At 33.6% G+C, this 20,037-nt stretch overlaps 3 protein-coding genes across 3 annotated transcripts; all 3 read right to left on the reverse strand.

Annotated features, from left to right (window-relative positions):
- Positions 1-987: 987 nt before the first annotated feature.
- On the reverse strand, positions 988-3,503 carry LOC125186133 (uncharacterized). Its single transcript, XM_048082467.2, has 4 exons — positions 3,268-3,503; positions 2,621-3,093; positions 1,669-2,298; positions 988-1,205 (listed from the first exon to the last, which is right to left on the reverse strand). Exons 2-4 carry the CDS (start codon positions 3,083-3,085, stop codon positions 1,092-1,094), a joined length of 1,209 nt encoding a protein of 402 aa, XP_047938424.1. The 5' UTR covers positions 3,086-3,093; positions 3,268-3,503; the 3' UTR covers positions 988-1,091.
- Positions 3,504-4,883: 1,380 nt separating this feature from the next.
- LOC125191192 (WRKY transcription factor 6-like) lies at positions 4,884-7,983 on the reverse strand. The gene is made up of 5 exons (XM_048088691.2): positions 7,637-7,983; positions 7,441-7,542; positions 6,491-6,889; positions 5,780-5,893; positions 4,884-5,681 (listed from the first exon to the last, which is right to left on the reverse strand). Exons 1-5 carry the CDS (start codon positions 7,826-7,828, stop codon positions 5,067-5,069), a joined length of 1,422 nt encoding a protein of 473 aa, XP_047944648.1. The 5' UTR covers positions 7,829-7,983; the 3' UTR covers positions 4,884-5,066.
- Positions 7,984-10,173: 2,190 nt separating this feature from the next.
- LOC125191075 (putative beta-1,3-galactosyltransferase 2) lies at positions 10,174-13,179 on the reverse strand. The gene is made up of 10 exons (XM_048088536.2): positions 12,811-13,179; positions 12,164-12,260; positions 12,008-12,075; positions 11,722-11,930; positions 11,582-11,645; positions 11,436-11,508; positions 11,222-11,342; positions 11,035-11,122; positions 10,834-10,959; positions 10,174-10,760 (listed from the first exon to the last, which is right to left on the reverse strand). Exons 1-10 carry the CDS (start codon positions 12,918-12,920, stop codon positions 10,502-10,504), a joined length of 1,215 nt encoding a protein of 404 aa, XP_047944493.1. The 5' UTR covers positions 12,921-13,179; the 3' UTR covers positions 10,174-10,501.
- Positions 13,180-20,037: the final 6,858 nt, after the last annotated feature.

Here is a 20,037-nt window from a genome sequence, read left to right on the forward strand (position 1 = left end):
CGCCGCCGCCGCCGCCGCCGCCTCCTCCTCTTCTGCTTCCCGTTGCACCTCTTGAACGAGTTCATCGAACTCCCTATCCACCAATTGTTGGAACTCATCGTCGGAACTCATTTTTCAAAAGTTGAATTGGTGATAAAATGAAAAGAGTGGAGATTGGAATGGTGTAAAAAATTGGGAAAAAAATGGGTATATTTGTAGAAGTAATTAAAAAAAAAAAAAAAAAATCGGAAAAGGGGAGCCGCGGCTCGTGGCCGGTGCTATAGGGGAGCCGCGGCTCGCGGCTCGCCTATAGTGGACACTCTAAGTCTCATTTACTGTGTTTTACTCCCTCATTTCCATTTAAGACAATATAATTTTTTTAGTTTGTCTTGCTTAAAATGATACATTTTTTTTTGAAAATTTTCTCTCTCCAATTAATATACTACTACTCAGTTACTTTTTTCTCACTTCTATTAAAATATTCATTTTTTTCCAATTGCACACATTAATCAATAATTCCTAAAATCTTGTGTCGGCCAAGAAATATACATCATCTTAGCTGGGATGAAGGGAGGACCATTATAAAACTAACATTTTCTCACCCACTTTCTATATAAAAGTATGACTTACTTTTCACTAACATTTACTCTCCCATTTATTAATTATATTTCTTAAAACTTGTATCGATCAAACTGACATTATAATAGTAGACGGAAGGAGTAATTTTTGTTTTACTTTTATTTTTCTGCGTCTTACGAGAAAGAAAAAAAAAAGAAAGAAGAAGAAGAAGAACTTTCCACGAACCACTTGATGTGCATTTCAGTTTGACTTCTGATTCTGACCATGGCGTTTTGAAAAACTCTCTAAGGTTGACAGGTTCAATTCTACTACACAAATAATTTTATGGGTTTAACAGTGTTATATATGATTATGAAATAATGTGCTTTTTGCAAGAATAGAAAATAATTAATAAAAAAGTGAAGTATAGTTTCTGATATGACATTAATACTTGTTTGATTTATAACTTTGTAGTAGGATTACGCCATGTCACAAAATGCCACTAAAAACCTAAGCATCAAAATAGGTAAATAGAGATTATTGTAGTATAGAGATCAATCTATTATATTTTCTTGCTTTGGTTGATTCTTGTTCTTCAACATCGGCTTGATTAAGCCATCCGTCAAAGCCATGCTTGATGTAAGAGCCGCTTTCAGTATGCGTAAGCCCTGCATCGAGAAAACCAACTGATTCGGGTCAATATGCTTATTTCATGTTTCACTTCACCAATACACGAAGAGGACAATATCTAATTAATGTTATCTATCAATTAATTTCTCAGTTCAAACTTAGTAGAATCAATTAAATTTTACAAAGGTTTTGAAAAATTGGTTGAACGTGCAATGAATGGGATAAGTAAGTTGATCTTTAACTTGGAACGTACTAAAATGCCAGACTGAAACGTTAAAGATAGGATGATCTAGCAACAAAATCATTGATGGCGTTGGTTCATCAAAAATAGTAAAAATAGATTTGACTTTTAAGTTGGAACGGCCCAAAATGGTAAATTGCAACTTTTAGTTAAGACGAGTGGACGGACCGGAGGCAATTTAACCAAGCACCCTAACCCTGGCCGACAATTAGACAGCTCTAGCTAAAAATATAATTAGAAAACACGACCACGAATCTCACCTCTTCCAACCCGACTTGGAGCTCCACTTCTTCCACATCCGACAAATCGACCTTCATCTCGTTAATTACGGAAACACCGGCGCTCACACTCAACGGTGTAACCCTTAGGTCATCACTAACCATATACATTCCTGGTCCCCTAACATGGCACCTGCTCTTGCTCCGGTCGAAAGTGAGAGCAAGATAGTCATTACAACAGCCAAACTGAGCATCTATCTCATTACAAGAAGCATCATCAAACAAGGGAGGTTTGAATAGCAAATCCTTTGCCTCAGCAGTCATCACATCGTAGCCGTACAAGCTATCCATTATGCTCGAGTGTAGATTATCCGTAGCTGTAACGCCGGTGCTGCTGTGCAAATACCACTCCACTCTCCCTAGAGGAATGGAGAGCAAGCCAAATAGGAAACTTACGAAATTCCCGTGTGCTTGAGCAAAGAGTAACTTGTTTGTAGATTTTTGCATCATGACTTTCAAATTCATCTTCTTGGGGTTCATTAAAAGGGCTCTCTTGCCAATCTTGTTCACCACCGGGTTTGCTTGTCTAGCTCCTCGGGTGCTCTTGTGCCCACAGAGCAGGGCGGTCAGTGGTTTCCGGGAAACAAACATCATCCTCAGTAAAGCCATCATCTGATCAATACGAAGATAAACGAAATATAGGAGTGGGCATAGAAAAAAAACCCTAACTTGCTTCTCGATAAAGAAAGTTTTCCTACTATATACTCCCTCCATCCACGAAAAATAGTCTCATTTTGCCATTTCGAAAGTCTACAAAAAAATATTCACATTTCTAAAAATAAAAAGTTTCTCTCTCAATCTTTACCCATTTTTCTTCCCTCACTCGTACTTTACTTACTTTTTCTCTATCTCTCTTACTTTAAAACCCGTGCTGTCCACAAATGAGATAGATGCCAAGTCAGATTTTTAGCTGAAAGAGGATACAAATTCTAACCTCTTTGTATCCGAACTTTAGATTCCAAGTCTCGGCCTCATCCATCTCCGTCATTGCAACGCCAAGACGGTTGAGAGTAGACATGATAGAGCCTTCCACACTACGCATCACCTTCAGATCATCACCGATGATGAAGCAAGCTCTAGCTTTAGTGAAGGCCCGATCAAATCGAGGATGTTCGCCTGCATCAAGGCTTTTCGGATTAAGCAGCAAGTTCTTAGCATCCTCGGTTGAGAAATGGAAGGTGTCGAGATTCACTAAGCCGTTGTACAAAGTGCTCAAGCTTCCTATAACGGGCGCCTTGTGCTTCTTCAAGATCTTCATGATCGTCCCCAATGGCAAAACTAGGAAGCTTAACAACGCATCTGTGAAATCGTGGCCGGCTTCTGCAAATAGTACCTTGGTCTTATCTTTGTTGACTATAAACTTGACAGGTAATCTCACTTCTTCCTTCTCTTCATTCATTGGAAATCCTAATTACTCATAAAGATTAAAAAAATACTCAATCATATGTTTGTTCTCCCACAAAAAAAACACACTTTCCACAAACACCTGGTGTGCATTTCATTTAAATTATGAGCTTTGGCGATTTATTAACTAACAATAACTGATAAAAATGAAAAAGGCACAAACAAATTAATAAAAACCTGGCTCAGAATCTTGGTTCTTTTGCTATGTTTGAAGAGAATTGAAAAATCAGACTTGCAAAAGATTGGCGGTAGTGAAATTAGGTTAACTATTCAGTTGAATTAAGAGATAAATAGGGAAAATTTTTCCGCTTAAACTTCTCTCCAAATTGATTAATAAAATATTTTAGAAAAATTTACATTATCAAAAGCAAATCAACGTTTGAGATTCCCATTAGAGACTGAAAAAATCAAATTAGTTCCCCATAAAAAAGGCTGGTCTTTTAAAATTTTAACAATTTGCTATTCTTAAAATATGTTCAACGTTTTTAGAGTGTAAATAAAACATCAAACCATATTATTTGTGATTTAACTTTTAGTCAAATTAATATCAATTTTAATTTGATGAAATAAACAGTCGCCTCGACTCTTTATGATATTGACCACTAATTAATAGTATTAACGAAGTTGCATTAAAATTAATTTTAAGGAGTTTAATTAAAAATGTTGTGCATATTCTACAATAAAATAGTGCTTTAATATATACTGTCGTCAACTGTAAAAATTGGCATCAAAATTCCAAGTGATGATTGAGATGGGGCTCTTTAATTAGCTTTGGTTTGGGTTTTAAGAAAGAACAAAAGTCCCAAATTATGATCAAACAATATCTCAAATTTTAGATACAAAAGTATGATTCTTGTTTAAAAAGTTTATGCCTATAAACAGTCATGTAACTTAAAAGTAGGATCAAATTAAATACTTGATCTCGTAATATCTTTCATGTATAAGGAGTATTTATATATATAATTATTTATTGGGGTAATTGCTTTTAAAGTCACAAACTTTCCATGAATTCCGGTTTTTCCCAAGAACTTTAAAAAGTTCGTGTAATGTCACGAACTTTATTGTCGGTTGCCATTTTCTCATACCAGGTTTTCTGGTCTGATTCAAACGGTTTGTTTCCTATTAAGACAATGTCCAAATTCTTTTATCTTACTATCGTTATCTTCGTCTTTCAAATAGCTTCGCGTGGGTACCTTGTACGCCTCAATCGGAACTCGGATGAAGAAGTTATGGCCATTTGATGAAGGTTGTGACCTTTCTGCGACCTTGTACTATCATAATGGTCATAATTTCTTCATCTGAGTTCCGATTGAGACGTACAAGGTACCTACGCGAAGCTATTTCAAAGACGAAGATAACGATAGTAAGATTAGAGAATTTGGACATTGTCTTAATAGGAAACGAACAGTTTGAATCAGACCGGAAAACCTGACATGGGAAAATGGCAACCGACAATAAAGTTCGTGATATTACACGAACTTTTTAAAGTTCGTAGGAAAAACCGGAATTCATGGAAAGTTAGTGACTTTAAAAGCAGTTACCCCTTATTTATTTTCAGTTTTCTTTAAATAGTTAATATGCACTCCAAAGGTAGATGATACTCAATGCTCATACTATCTTTAAATCGATATAAGTACTATTGTACATCTTAGATTTTCTTAGATGTGATCATGTGATTTATTCATATCTATGAACATGAACTTATTCACAAAAAATAAGTAGCCATTTTGCTTAACAAAATGGAGTATAAATATTAGCAACTACACGAAATTAAAACTTGCACGCAGAGAATATGTATGAATATTTGATTGATTTCACTTTTTTCTATATATTCATTTTTTATTATATTAATGAAGATAAAATAAAGAACACAATACCTAATGTTTTGAATTTCAAAATTTTTGTGTGAAAGCACAACAATTTTTTTTTAAAAAAGACTAATCTAGATGGAAATGAGGGTTTCCTTTGGCCGACGATCATAAGTTGACTCGAAACCCCGAGCCGTTTAGGTTATTGTTGCCATCGCCACTATTATTACTGCTGCCGTTTCCGTTGTTGTTGTTGTCGTTGTTGTTGTTGTTGTTATTGATGGCGCTACCGTTACTAGAGCTCGGCCCCCCGGGGCCAATGAGCGAGGAAATCGCCGCGGCTAGAGCCACCGTGAAGTTCGGGTCCGTTGCTATAGCGTTTGCGGTTTCGCTCAATTGGTTCTGGCCGAATATGAGGGCGGCCGCGGCGGATCGGCCGCTGGCCGCCATGTTTTGGGGCGGATTGAGGAAGGAGAGGGGAAATTGGTTCGAGGGTTTGGGGATTTGGAGAGGGTTTGGGGATTGTGTTAGGTCTAATGTGATGGTTGGGAATGGGGCGGAGGCGGAGATGGTGGCCATGCTCGAGGAGCATGGGAGGAGGGTTCTAGCTAGGAAATTCGAGTTCATCATGCCGTCGGCGCTCGGCATCGAGCCGGAGAGGAGCATCTTCGCGGCCGAGGAAGTGGTCGACGCCATGGCCATGGCGGCCGGGGGCAACGGATGGTTGTGGTTGCCCTCGTAGGTCGTTATCAGGATGGTCGTGTCGTCAGCGCATCGTTGGACCTACCATAGGGGGAGAGATATGTGATGTTATTAAGGATGTGATTTGATATTTCTGACGATTTTATATGATTAGAAGATGAAATACGATGATCGTATACCTGTTTTCGGACAGGGCAACCCGTAACCATCGTGCAACGATAGTATGCACGAGGGCACGGGTTGCCCTTAGCCAATTTTTGTCCGTACTTGCGCCATTGGCATCCATCATTGATCTATATAACACCATTAACAAATTAAACCCACAAAATCATTAAGTATGTGTTTTGATACAATGATTTGTAATTGCAATTTTATGTTATTTAAATTGAAATTAAAATATTTCACTCAATTCAATATCATTTATTTAATAAAATTAAGTAATTTATATAAAAGGAGTAATTCCAAAAATTTATATTGAAATATGCAATTTAAAAAAGAGAAAACATATACAATAATCCATAATAGAAAACATACAATCTCCAAACATTTTATTTAACTAGATGTCTACCAAATATTTGGATTTTCAAATATTTACTTCAGATATAAAATTAACATAGTTGAATTGAGAGCTTATGAAATTGCAGCCTAATTCCAAATTTAAATATTATTGTAGCATCGATGAATGAATTTAATATTGAAGACTTCATTTCTAAATTCAAGATCTCAATTCATGGATATTATCAATTTTATTAAGCATACTAGTCATTTAGAAACATTAATCCAAAAATAAATTAATTTTGAAAATAGAAAAAAGATTGGGTCAAAATATAAGATTAATATGCATGGACATAGAGATTTCATCTCGACCAATATAAATCCAAATCACATACCATGGCGGCCTCGGACCTAGCACGGACCGAGACACGGGCCTTCCTCATGGTAGCCTCGGCTTGGTCAACACTTCTCGGAGAGTGTGCAAGCTTCTGAACCTTGCTCTCCGAACCCTGTTCCTCTCTGCCCACGACATCTTTGTCATGGGCAGCAGGCATGTCCCGGTCAATGTGCCCCTCGGGCGGGGACAACGAACTCTCCTCGTTACCCCCGAAACCGGGATCCATGAATTGTCTAGGCGTTACCCCATTTTTCTTTTCCTCTGCATCGTGATTATGCATCATTGTCAACGCCTCCATCTGCAAACCGTTATAGTTGTTTTTTATTTCCTCCAACAACCCCTTCAATCGAATATTCTCTGAAACCATCTTCTTCATTTCAGCTTGAAGAAATGCCACCTATCACAAATTAAATTAAATTAATCATTCATAGAGAAATGTAATACTCCTACTATTACTTATTTTACGTGAGTCAGATAAAGACCAAAGATATTATTTTAGAGATATATAGAATTTAAAATTAATAGATAAAAAATAAATAAATAATTAAAGAAACTAATGTCAATCTAATTAAACGAGAACAATACTTATAACATTTCTTTGTACATATCAAAAAAGGGAGGTGATCAAATGCAAACTCTAAAGATTATACAAACTCCAAACTATGATCTGGATCGTTAGAAAATATCAACAGATGACAAAATAGAAGTAACAGAAAATGTCAACACAGTGTCACCGTTGACACTGTATTGACATTTTCTGTTACTACTATTTTGTCATCTGTTGATATTTTTTAATGGCTCAGATTATAGTTTGGAGTTTGTACAATATATCATTTTATCACTACCCCATCAAAAAATGTTATGCTACATACAAGAATAAAATTCAGGTTTTATCACCAAATTATAGAACTTCTATTTTTATTTAGTCAATGTAGAATAACATCTTACCTCCATATTTTCTCTTTTTCTCTTCGGAATCGAGGGCATCCCGTCCTCGACTCCAGACTCATCGCTCCCCGTGTTCGCTGACGTAAGAAGATGCAAACCGGTCTGCCGGAAATAATAATTAAAAAAAAAGTTAAACAAAAAATAAAATCAAAACCACAAAAAAAACACTTAAAATCCATAACAAAAAAACACACACATTAACTTTAAAATCCACACGATGATCAAACCCTCCTTTGAAGTGGTCCATCCCATTCTCCTCATCACGGCCGCCCTCGTTCTTGTTGGCGAAGAAGTCCATCTCGTCGAGAACCTTCCTCTTTCCGTGATCCTCGGAGGCGACCGGGAACTGGATGGTGGTGATGGGAGGCGAGTTGACCGGAGAGTCCATGGCCGGCGGGAAAAATCAAGAAATCTGGTGGAGTTTGAGGTGGTTTTGGAAGTGGGTTTTTCTCTGGTGATATGTGGATCAATGGAGAGTCCAACTCTTGTGGCCATTTATTCTTGATGGAATAGAGAGAGAAAATATGGTCATGGGTGAGAGAGAACGACTCGGCAAGAAAGTTGGAGGGTTTAGACTAAAGAATAAAGACCAAATATAAGAGTATTAGTATATGGAAAATTGCTAAAAAAACATCAAAGTTTTGTCCAATTCTGATTAGTCTCACAACTTTCAAAAAATGACCAATTACTCCCTCCGTCCCTGCAGAGTATGAACTTTGGATTCAGCACGAGTTTTAATGCATTATTGGTAAAGTAATAAAAAGATAGATAGAGAAGGTTTTTAAGTATTGTTAGTGTTAGAAGAGAGTTTCTAAAATTGAAAGTTCGTACTCTTTGGGGATGGACGAACAAAAGAAATAGTGCATACTCTTTAGGGACGGTGAGAGTATATCATAATTTTGACATTTTTTCCATCAAATTTTCGGCGTTCTACGTGTCTGAATTTATTAACGTGGCACGTGCATATGTAAAAATTAAAGACGTGGTCGATTATATGTATTAAACGATGCTATTTAAGTAGCCGGAAGTTTTGTCTGCACAGTGGGACGACTGAAAAAAAAATGTAATCGGTCATTTTTTAAAGTTGTGGATTGACCACAATTTGATAAAACATGGTGGGTTTTTTGGGAATTTGCACTTATATAGTGTTGATTTTGCATAAAATGATTTGGAATAGAGGATCTCATGGTTAGAAATTGGGTTCTAGATTTGTTGGGGAGAGAGAGATTGGGATTAGGTCTAAATTCGTCTAAAGTCATTTCCATATAGATGCTAAATTGTGGTCTAACTTGATCTAACAATAATGATGAAATAAAGTGAAAAGTTGGATCTTGCTTGGTCTTCGTGACTTTTTGGTCAAGAGTTAATAAACTTGTGGTAAATCTAATTACACTTGTCTAGTTAGTTAGTGTAGGGAGTCATGTTTTAGTTGCTTTTTTCTTGTTGTTTCTAGCCTCCCAAAACAAGAGAGAAATAGGGAGATCTCATAGATCTAACTTACTTATCTAAGAATAATATTTAGTGATTTTTCATATACTATTAAAGAAGAACTTTCATGTATAGTTTTATAAGATAGGATACTATTGTTATTATTATTATTTGATATTGATATATTTGGATATGTTTAGAAGTCATTTTCAGATTGAAATCATTATTTAAGAAATTGACATGTAAACTACGAAGTCATTTCTGAAGTTTCTATGCGAATAACTCTTTAACGAATATATATGTACTTCAAAAAAAATTGTGAAATTATCTATTTTGATATATTGGTAATTTTGTATTTGGGAATAATTTTTTTTCTGGGGGGATTATTATTATTTTTCTAATGTAAACCCTTTTGGACTGTGGAGTGAAGATAAATGCTAACATCTCATGTAGAAAATAACACCAAGAAAAGAACAAACAATATATGAGAAAAGAGATGAAAATTAACCCCAAAGATAGAACTAAAAGTATAAGAGAAATAAATGGTCAAAAGTCAAGGGAATAGGGTGATTTTAAAAATACGAGAAAAACGACCAAATTTATGCGATCAAATTGCAACTTCACATTAATTGCATTCATGGAATTTTGTCAAAGACAATGACGGTGACGTGTTCACAAATTAGTAAAGCAATTACGACTTTAGACTTAGAGAAATAGTTATTCAAGTTACACTCTCAAATATTTAATTCATTCCAAAAAATTACTCATTTTTATCATTTTGGTACACTTACATTTTGACACGTGCATGTGCATGTGCATGTGCAATGTGTGCGTACTTATCGAGCTTCCTGCGTCATGAAAATCGAAAAATCCTATAACTATTAATAGTAATTTGGGCTCCATCATAAAACTTCTGGCGTCGCCACTGTCTACCTTGATACATCAACATGTTTATAATTTTCTCGTGTCATGCACAATACATTCGTTAATATTTACAAATATTCTAGTACGGATCGGAGTATTACGCTTATCGTTAGCGTTTTTTTCTACTCACGATACACTAACCACTTTTTATTAAAACTCGTATCGTGCATATATTTTTGGAATTGATACGATATTTCCAAAAAGTTCTCTCCTCTCACATATAGATTTATTAAAACTAAATTACTTAAAATAAAATTAAAAAATTAAAAGCGATATTAAAATCCTACATCAATTTAGAGGCGTCAAAACATGGGCCACAACTGGACCCCAAGATTTTGCACCAGCCCAATAAATTGTGGAGCATTCATAAGGTTGGCCCAATGAACCAAACCAGCTATTTTGATTAAATTCATCTCTCTCTATTACATAATTAAATTCATTTATATCTATTACATGTAAATATTAGTAATTGTTACTACTACTTTACAAAAAAGGGGGAAAAAGAAAAACACAAGAATTTAATCATAACACATATGATCTCAACATTTTGTGGCACAATTCTTCAATCTCTCAACTCCAACTTAACCTTTTAGCTCTCAATGCAGAAGTGCTTCTTTGCTTCCTTAGCTGCATTTTGCAGCTAAACACTTCTCTTCTAAAATGGAGAAGTTCTTGCAAAGCCCCTCTCTCTCTATACATATACTAACTCTCAGAACTTAGCCTTCCACACAGCCTCTTCACCTTCACCACATCTTCTATGAACCTCCTTTATCCTATCCACCGATCTGCATATCCCGCTGCAGCTCCAGTCGAACGAAGCAACACAAACGTTCCCCGCCTGCGCCTTCCATTCGCAATCTGGAGGCGTCCCACAGCACAGTCTCCGGTCGTCTATGTGTTGCACGTCGAGCCCTATGAACCAAGCCCCGAGAGAGACGTCCTCGTTCGCAAACTTGTGCAAAACATTCCTATCGATAAATGAAACAACATTAGTCCATTTTGCAATTTTGAGCTTTGAAGATGATGCTAATTAAAACTTACTTGTTTACTGAGATGTAGGTTGCTAGATCTTTTGATATGGCGTATAACTGCCCGGTCGCGTGGCGAAAGTACTTGTTCCCGTTGTCTCCAAACTTCCAAAACTCGGGCTCGTGGTACCTCACTCCCCTGCAACAAAGAATAAGCTCAAAAACTCATATCCTAAGAGAAAAAAAGGTGTTGAAAATTTGGTAAGATATGTACCTCTGAGAGAGGACAGGGCCGGATTTCATGCATCCGATGTAAACACGAGGCTTCCTCCGGTGCCTTGCTAGTGTCTCACCGAGCGTTGCTGCAATGATTGTAACAAGATTTCAAACATATGACTAATGAAAATCACTCAAGAACTTGATGAAAAAGGACTAAGATGTTTGATGTTTTGTATTTGTACCTATATTGACATGGACATCATCATCGACTTTCACGTAGTACTCTGCATCCCACAACGAGACAGCAGTGGCGAAGTAGGCCTTAGTCTTGGCAGAGAGCTCGAGATAGCCTTCGACGTGATCCTACAACACCCAAAGAGGTCATGTCTCAGCAACATGGTATAGTAAGGCCTAAAATGGATTGTGGTGAGGGAGAGTTGCACGAGTCGAGCTCACCAGCCTCATGATGTCCCCGTGCTTCTGATCTTCGGCCTCAATGGCTCTATCTAGTATTCCTCCTAAAGTAGCACTGCAAATCACTTTTTTAGCACAATGTAACTAAAGTTTAGATAGTTGGCCTAATGGATGTGAGATTTTGTTACCTGTGGCCAATGACAAAGCGGACTACAATCCCCTTCTCTGCTTCCAATGCTCGTCGTTTGTCTCCTGTTTTTCAATACTTTAGAGACACAGTCACAACGATAAAAACATTTGGACACGGACGAGGAGTGAATAAACAGACCTTGTGGCATCCACGTTGCACGAACTGAATCTCGCCTTTTCCTGCTGCTGAAGGCAGTGTTGACTCCAACAACCATGAAGTACTTCCTTCTCTTAGTCGAACCCTTGTCGTTTTCAGACACGGGGGCGCCACTCAAGATGGATTCATGAGCTGCCTTGGCTGCAGCCAGCTCCATCTCCAACGAGGAAATGGTCTTGTCAAGCGTTGTCCTATCACACACACGACGATAAATCATCAAGACATGCCTAAAAGTTATATAGTATTTAACAAAAAAAAACAAGCTTACTTCATATCAATATTTTGAGTGTTGGAAACTTCTTTGAAGATTTTCTTTGGCACACTTTTCACACTGCTCTGTTCATAAATGAAACGCGTAAAAAGTGAGCTTCGTTTTCCTGCTGATAATTCTACACAAGGTCGAGGGAAAGAGATAGATACTCACGAACGATGGATCACAGCCTTCTGCTACAAGCTTTAGCCTCTCGGATTCAAACGCTGTCGTTCTAGCCACGCCTTTTGCTTCTGGAATGATCCATATCCTGTCGAAACGCCAAGTATATTCAACAAAACACACATATATCTTCAAACAATTAAAGAAAGATTAAAGAACAGATAAGTCTATGATCCAAAATGAGGAAAAAAACTTGATTTTTGGAAGCCACAAATGCACCTTCCACAGTTATTGCTGGGACCATTCTAGCATTAAATATTCAATCTACTAATTCAGAATTTTAGAAATTTGCAGTAAAGGAGGCATAAAGTAGTTATGAAATCAAACTAAAGTAGAATTAATTAGAGGAAAACTTAATTCAATTTAGTCTCATATTTTTTACCTTCAAATGTAAACCTTCTCCTAATTTCAAACTAGATGTCATCAAGAACTGTGATGTAGTTCTAGCAAGAGGTCCCCTCACCATAAATTATCACAAAAGTAGTAGAAGATAAAAAAGAAGAATCAAGAACAACAATATATACCAATATAAATGCTATTAAATTCAAGAATTGGGATCTTAAAAATGGTGGCAAAACATTGAAATAGTGAATCATATGAAAAATAAAATGAGGAAATATATGCATGGATGATTATACCTGTTGGTGAAGAGCAGTCCAGCACAAAAGCTACCAAGGCAGAGAAAAAGAACCCATTTTTGAGATATAACACTTCTTGAAAACTGCTCTCCTCCACCTCTGTTCTTCATGGCTTTTTACTCAATATATTTTTCAAGAAAATCCCATAAAAAAAGTTTGAATTTTTTGAAAGCCCAAATTCCCAGAATTTGATGGGAGTTTTTGTATCAAGAGATTGAGGGGAGATCAGAGGGGAAGAGAGGAAGAACATAAAAAGGCTGGCATTGTCCAATATTCTTATCAAGTTTTTTTTTTGTTGGCTTTACTTTATTCTTTGCCTCTGTCTTTCTCTCTCTGTGTGTTGAGAGTTGAGAGTTGAAAGATGAGAGATGAGCACACTTTGCAGGGAAGGGACTTCAAATACAAGTGAGGGAAGACTGACTAACTGTACCAGATTGACCAAAGTGTCCTTGTCACCACCGCAGCCGCCACAGTTTCAGTAAATACTATGATCATTCTTTTTTTTATTTTTATATGTTAGTATAATTACTTTTATTAATTAAAATAGTAATTAAATTAGTTGTCATATGTGAAAGTTAAATTTGTTACCTTCAAATCGAATGTGTTTGGTCGAACACTCGAACACCTCTCTCTATATCTGTGATTAGGTTATCGTAAAAATTACTTTGTATTTACTTTTCTCGCAAATTCTTTTATAGCGAAGTTTCCTTATTCTTTCCTTCTTCATGCAATTTGTTAGGGAGATTTAGAATATTCAACAAAACGGATAATCTGAAAGTCGTGATGAAATCACTTTCAGATCAAATCAATTTCGGTGGTTCTACCAAAATATTTGATCGGATACAATTCAGAGAAATCAAAACTTTTATATGTTGATGTCAGAGAAGGAATAATTGAACCAAAAAGAATCGTTCAGATTTAACAAGATGAACCAGTACATCTGTTGAGGGGAGAAACTGAAAATAACTAATTTTCAAAAGGTTTCCAAAATTACAAACTAGTCCTTTGATTTTCAGAAATTATATTTTCGGATGAATTTCTTACACAGCAACTTCGTTGGAAATAAAAAATTTTCAAGCTGACCTGGCAACACAATTCCAGTCCTTAATTCTCCAACCTTCAGTGATTTGTTCTTCAGTAGCATCAACTTAAGGATCAAATGGTCAAATTTGTCAATAGAAAAAAGATAGAGATTGGTAAATGGTCATAAATAATGGGATAAAGAGAGTATTATGCTTCTTATGCTAATATATAATAATTTTTGTCATTTTTTATGTGTCCATAAAATACCAATCCTTCTATATATTATAGCCAATAAGACGGATAATAGTGCTCTTATATGATGTTGAATGTGAAACTTTTGTTCGTTTACCTATCTTGACATTAAAATTAACTATTAATGAGACAACATAAAGTTAAAATTTGATTAACACGTTCGGCAATAGCTATTTTGGCAAAAAAACAGACACAAATTGAGCTACCCATAAGTCATAACATTATGACATCTAGAAAATTAATGAAATAAACTAAAACAAATATTAACAACTATGCACATATAGTAAATACCAATATTTTCATATTTCGAACGACATAAATCTATTCCACTTTAATATTCAACCATGCACGATCTCGAATTGTTTCGAAATTATGATTTTTCCCAAATCCAATAGTAGAACAAATTACGATCAACATGTCAAAGTCAAAAATAAATACTAAAAAATTGTATAGCAAAGAAGAAGAATTAGTATACTCCACTATGCAAGAAAAAACGTACTTTGTGTATAAAATTATAACAAATTGATCTCCATAGGATGAAAAATTATAGAAATTGATAGTATAATTTACTAATTTTCTATAATATTTTAAAAATAGATAAATATTAAATAAAATGTTTAAATACCTTTTTTTTTACTAAATAATTATGGAGAAGAGAGAGACCATAATCTCGGATAAACTTGGTCTATTAATCATTCAGAGTCGATAGAAAATGTCATGGCTACTTCATCAATCTAATACTATGTACATGTACAATTTATGTACATTTATCTTTTCTCATTTTTTTAAAGAAGAAGAAATTTTTAAAAAAACTTATATGATAAAATTATTGTCTTATCACTTAATAAAAAAATAAAAAAAAAACTCTTCTACTTGTCACTTGTGCCCTTCAAACTGCAAATTATTTCCACCATCGTAACATGGTACATGTGAATATCATGAAAAGAAAATTAGTGAATAATCCATGAAAATTAAAAAAATTCTTTTTTCTAGCAAATGGCAAACTGGGGTCGAGTGTCCTGATATCAGCACGTGCCTGCTCCATGAAGTGGGCCCCAAGTTGGGTGTTCGCACGTGATAGAATCCAATTCCTATGTAGATGGTTTTTAGCAAAATTTATTTTATTTCTTTTCTTCCAATAATTTTTCAGCATTATTTAATTAGCAATAACAATAGTTTCCATTCCCCGGCACGTGGGAAACTGCAGTTGTCTGCACGTAGGTCCATTCTCCTCACACGTGCCATTATTCTTCTTAGGGTCATATTTGTCATTTCAATTTTCCTTCTAATTTGAATTAGTAGTACTACTAGTATTGTATAGTAGTAGTAATTAGTGATGGAGATTAAAAATTGAATACTATATTTTAGAGTCAAAGAGTGGACCAATAATAATCTTCCGATAATTGTGGTAGTTTTAAATGGGTAGACTTTCGAATGCAAATTATTCAATGAATTGCCTAATTACTTACAAGCCTAATTTTCTAAGTAGTCCATAAAGTCTAATATTATAGGTGATTAATTTTGCATCAAGTGTCCCACAGTTCCATTCAGTATTTATACTACCAATAAATGAACATAATTGTGATTAATTTGAAAACCCACTCGAACTACAAAATTACTAGTAATAAACATGGGGATTTATGCAATATGAAACTAAAAAGTGTTCAAGCAAAAAATGAGTCGCTACTAATATATTTAGAGAGGAAAAATATCTAAATTACTAACTTATAAAATAATATAGTACGGGGTGTTCGGTTGCCAAGATTAAATCTCATGATTAAAGATGTATCATGTTTGGTTCATAAGATTAAACCCTACAACTTAATCTTAGATGGATAGTCTCATGATAATTAGTCATAGCCTCTCCTTCCAACTAAAATAATCCCACAATTTAATCTTAGATGGATAGTCTCATGATACTTAGTCATGGCAACCGAACGCCACCTACTAGTACTATTTTATCCGATGTCGACCACACTGCAAAATAAATGCTCCTACCTGCGGAATATCAATAAATAATACTTGAATATGACATAAATTAGTTACAAAAATATGTATATAATATGGATTGTAATTTTATTTACTGAGTCTCATTATTCACAAATTCAGTCTTAAAGACCGAACTAGATATTAAACTAGGGCTCTTAGATCTAGTTTTTAATGGATGAAATGAGCTGATGTCGTGAAAATTTTCGTATTCATTAGGTAGCCAAATTACTTCAACCGAGGGTCATTTTTTTAAAATTATATTTATAGTTTATTACTTCATCAAGTAGATTTATTACTTCATTCCAATAGTTAATTATTTCATTCCACTTTGAATTTGTTTAACCTTTTTACAAAATTTAAAGTGAATACACTGTGTGAAGTGTTTTCAAAATGAAGTATTTATTTTTTATTATGATGTATGTCGGTGTTGATGAAGTTATAACCCCATTTCATAAGGTAATGGACTGAAGTAATAACTCAATTGAAGTAAATCATATTGTGATGAAGTAGTATACTTTCAAGCAATCGCTCAATTATTCAAGTCAACAAATAAAATGATTGTCACTTTCACTAATTTATGAAAATAGCAAATCCATGGCCACTACCGGATTCTAGAATATAGATATTATCTAAAAATATTTAGTTTTTTATAGAAAAAAAATCGAGATATTTAGAATATAAAAGTACTAAGTAGAGTATTGTAGAATGAGTTAGAGTGCTTATAAATAGGAGTGAGTTGTAAGATTTTGTACAACTTAGAAAGTTTGAGAAATAAAGAGCTTATTTGTTTTCCCATATCACCGACCTCTTCTAAACTATTTTTCCATATATTTCATCCATTCTCCTCTTAAATATTTCCTCCAAAATAAGTTACCCCTCCAACATATATATCTTATATATTCCAACATGAGTAGTGTTTCTATAGTAAATCATAAATACACAAACAACAATTAATGGTTATAGTACTATTAATGTCAGAATTAATATTATATGTAGAGAAATATATCCAGGTTGAGACATGCAAAAACATTAGTATAAAGCGACAAACATGCACAAGTTTAACAGGTAGTCATCTCTGTTAAATCCAGACCATAATATAATTAAGATTATATATTTATCTGTAATTTTGAAATTACATAGGATATGCAGCTAATTATATGGAGTAGTATAATATAATTAATTAACCTTTTTCTCATAGCTGAATTATTGGTCTGTTTGGATTGTGTCAGAGTTATTTTAGAATAAACTCATTTGTTGGATTAGTTTTTTTTAAAATATATTATATTTATTTCCTTGCATAATTCAAAATTAATTTATATTAATATCAATTTATGTACGTATCTGTACAGTACTGTACATCTCTAATTTTGAAATGTATATAATCGTAATAAGACAATAATTGTACCTGAATATAGATAACTTAGAAAAAAGACTTCCGCACATGGACATGCATCGATTTTGCTGGCAAATATAGTTAGCAAAAATGTAAGACAATGTACATTATTTAATTTGTCATAATATGAAATTAATATATATACTACTCATATAGTAGAATTTATGATCAAATACCATTGATTTTGCGGAGTAACTAGATAGAACTTTTATTTTTATTTATATATTTTTATTTATATGTTAACTTTATTACTAATTATGTTCTGATTTGTTTCATTTCGTTGTCAAATTGATAAATTACATCAAAATCATAAATTTTCTACACAATAGAAGAATAAATCTTTGTTTATTTTTATATAGTGAATGAAGTCCCTTCTTCCATTCTATACCATAATTAGTAAATTTGATGATCCAAAACACAAGGTAAGAAAGGTTAATATGAACTACACATAAGAGTGAATTTAATTTATTTTTCTAAGAGAAATGTAATACATCGTGTTATTGTAATTATTATCATTGAAATTGCTGAAAAGGAAACACTAGCTACCACCTTCATCATTACCGTAAATGCATAAATTACAATCAAATTGATAGATCAACAACACCAATATTAATTTGGAATATAAGTCACATATTCGCAATAATCTTGTTTTATATGTTATTCGAGATATATGGTGCATGTGTAGATATATCTAGATATAGAAAACAAAATTCGTGAAGTCGGCACAAAAAAGAAAGTTTTCGTCTAACATAAAAAAATAAAGGCGATATAAAGGTCATTAGCAATGAATGATAGATAGAAGTGAATGAGTTTGGACCGACAAAACTGTGTACCATATAATTAAAAATCGATAGCAACTACAAAGATTGAATTATGAGTCTTATCCTTCCTCTTATAACAAAATTAATTACATGATAATTCAATAGCCATCTCATAAGAAATTTATATTGGGAAAACCTTCCTTTATTCACAATGAACACCAAAGCTTTTTCAACAATCTTCCAACTTAGTTGAAAAGAAAAAGGGAGTTGAACAAATGCTCACACTTTATTGAGCCAGAATTTCACATGATTCTTTCCACCTTTATCCAACCTTCAATTCAAGGGTTTGTAGAAAGTGTAAATTAGATAAAAAAAAGATATTTCTGTTTTGTTGGTACAATTTTGGGACCAATTAATTTGTTCCTGCATATATCTAAATTTAATCAAGCCGGTCTTAAAACTTGTTTATGATTGTTTAATTATTCTGAATTGTTTATTCATCAACTGTTTTTTAGACAGAGTTTTGTTATTTTTTATTATTATGTTTTACACTACTCTTGTAGGAGTACTATAGTGTTATTTCATTTTGTATAAAAAATAAACTATTTCTTGAGTACTACTCCTATAGTCCTATTTGCCTTGATAAGACATACTATATAACACTCGTTTTGAAAATGATTAATTATTTAAAATCTAAACAAAACATTAATTGATATTCTCACATCTTGTACCTCTACTTAATTTTTTATTAATTGGTAATGTTTAAAAGAAATTAATTTTGTCAATACCTTAAAAATGATCTCTTAAAAAAGAAAATCTTGATGCAATATTTATTATCCATACCTAACATAAAATAGAAAAAACAAAATCAATATATGTAACAGTGTACATAACATCAAAATGATTTAGTACCACAAGAGATTGGGCATATAGGGTCCTTTATTTACTAGTGCTATATAATGGATCACAAACTTAGATCTATACCATGAATTCATGTCGGTGGTATCAACAACTATTGATCAAATTATCAAGAATCATGTGATTAAAGTATGGTAGTTTAGATCACCAATTTTTGTGGACCATTGACCTAAGATCATGTGATGCAGCAGCAAAGATGGTGACACATACAACCAAATAAAAATTATTTAAAACATAATTTCATTTTTGGTATACTTGTTTTAGTCAGCCAATCATGTAATTGTTCATAGAAAAATAATACTAGTGGTTAAATCAAAACTATTCTAAAAGTCAGCTCTTTTATTAAGACTTGAGTGATTTTTTTTTTAATTTAATTTATTATTCAGGGAGTAATTCCTCATTTCGAATAAAAACACTCGATCATAAAATAAGTACATATTCAATTTACTCGGTTACTTCCCCAATGAAGGAGATAACTTAAAAAATGTCGAGAAAGATAACATAAAAGTACAACTTAACTGGTGGGAACTTTCATGGACATTACAATATCATGGAAACTATATTTGGGATAAATAAAATCAATTTCAATGCTACGAATTGAAATGAGTAAATAAAAAAATAAAAATTAACAATTTATTTAGTGCTAAAATCTCTTTGCATTTTACCCATTTTTAATTATTTTATAGAGATATATTTGACTTCAGTGACATATATAATAATTAGGAAAAATACCTAGTAACTTTTTTGAGAAATTAAATATTTTAGTAAATTATTAACAAATGAATCGAATTTCCTTTATATTGAAAATTATGGGAAGTCACATTGTGGCTCAATGCGCATCACATTATGGCCCATAATAAATACTATGGTTTATTTAGTTTTCCCATAAAA

Source organism: Salvia hispanica, chromosome 5 (assembly GCF_029641045.1).
Source record: "Salvia hispanica isolate PSC_SH4W2 chromosome 5, Shi_PSC_v1, whole genome shotgun sequence".
Classification (NCBI taxonomy): Eukaryota; Viridiplantae; Streptophyta; class Magnoliopsida; order Lamiales; family Lamiaceae; genus Salvia; species Salvia hispanica.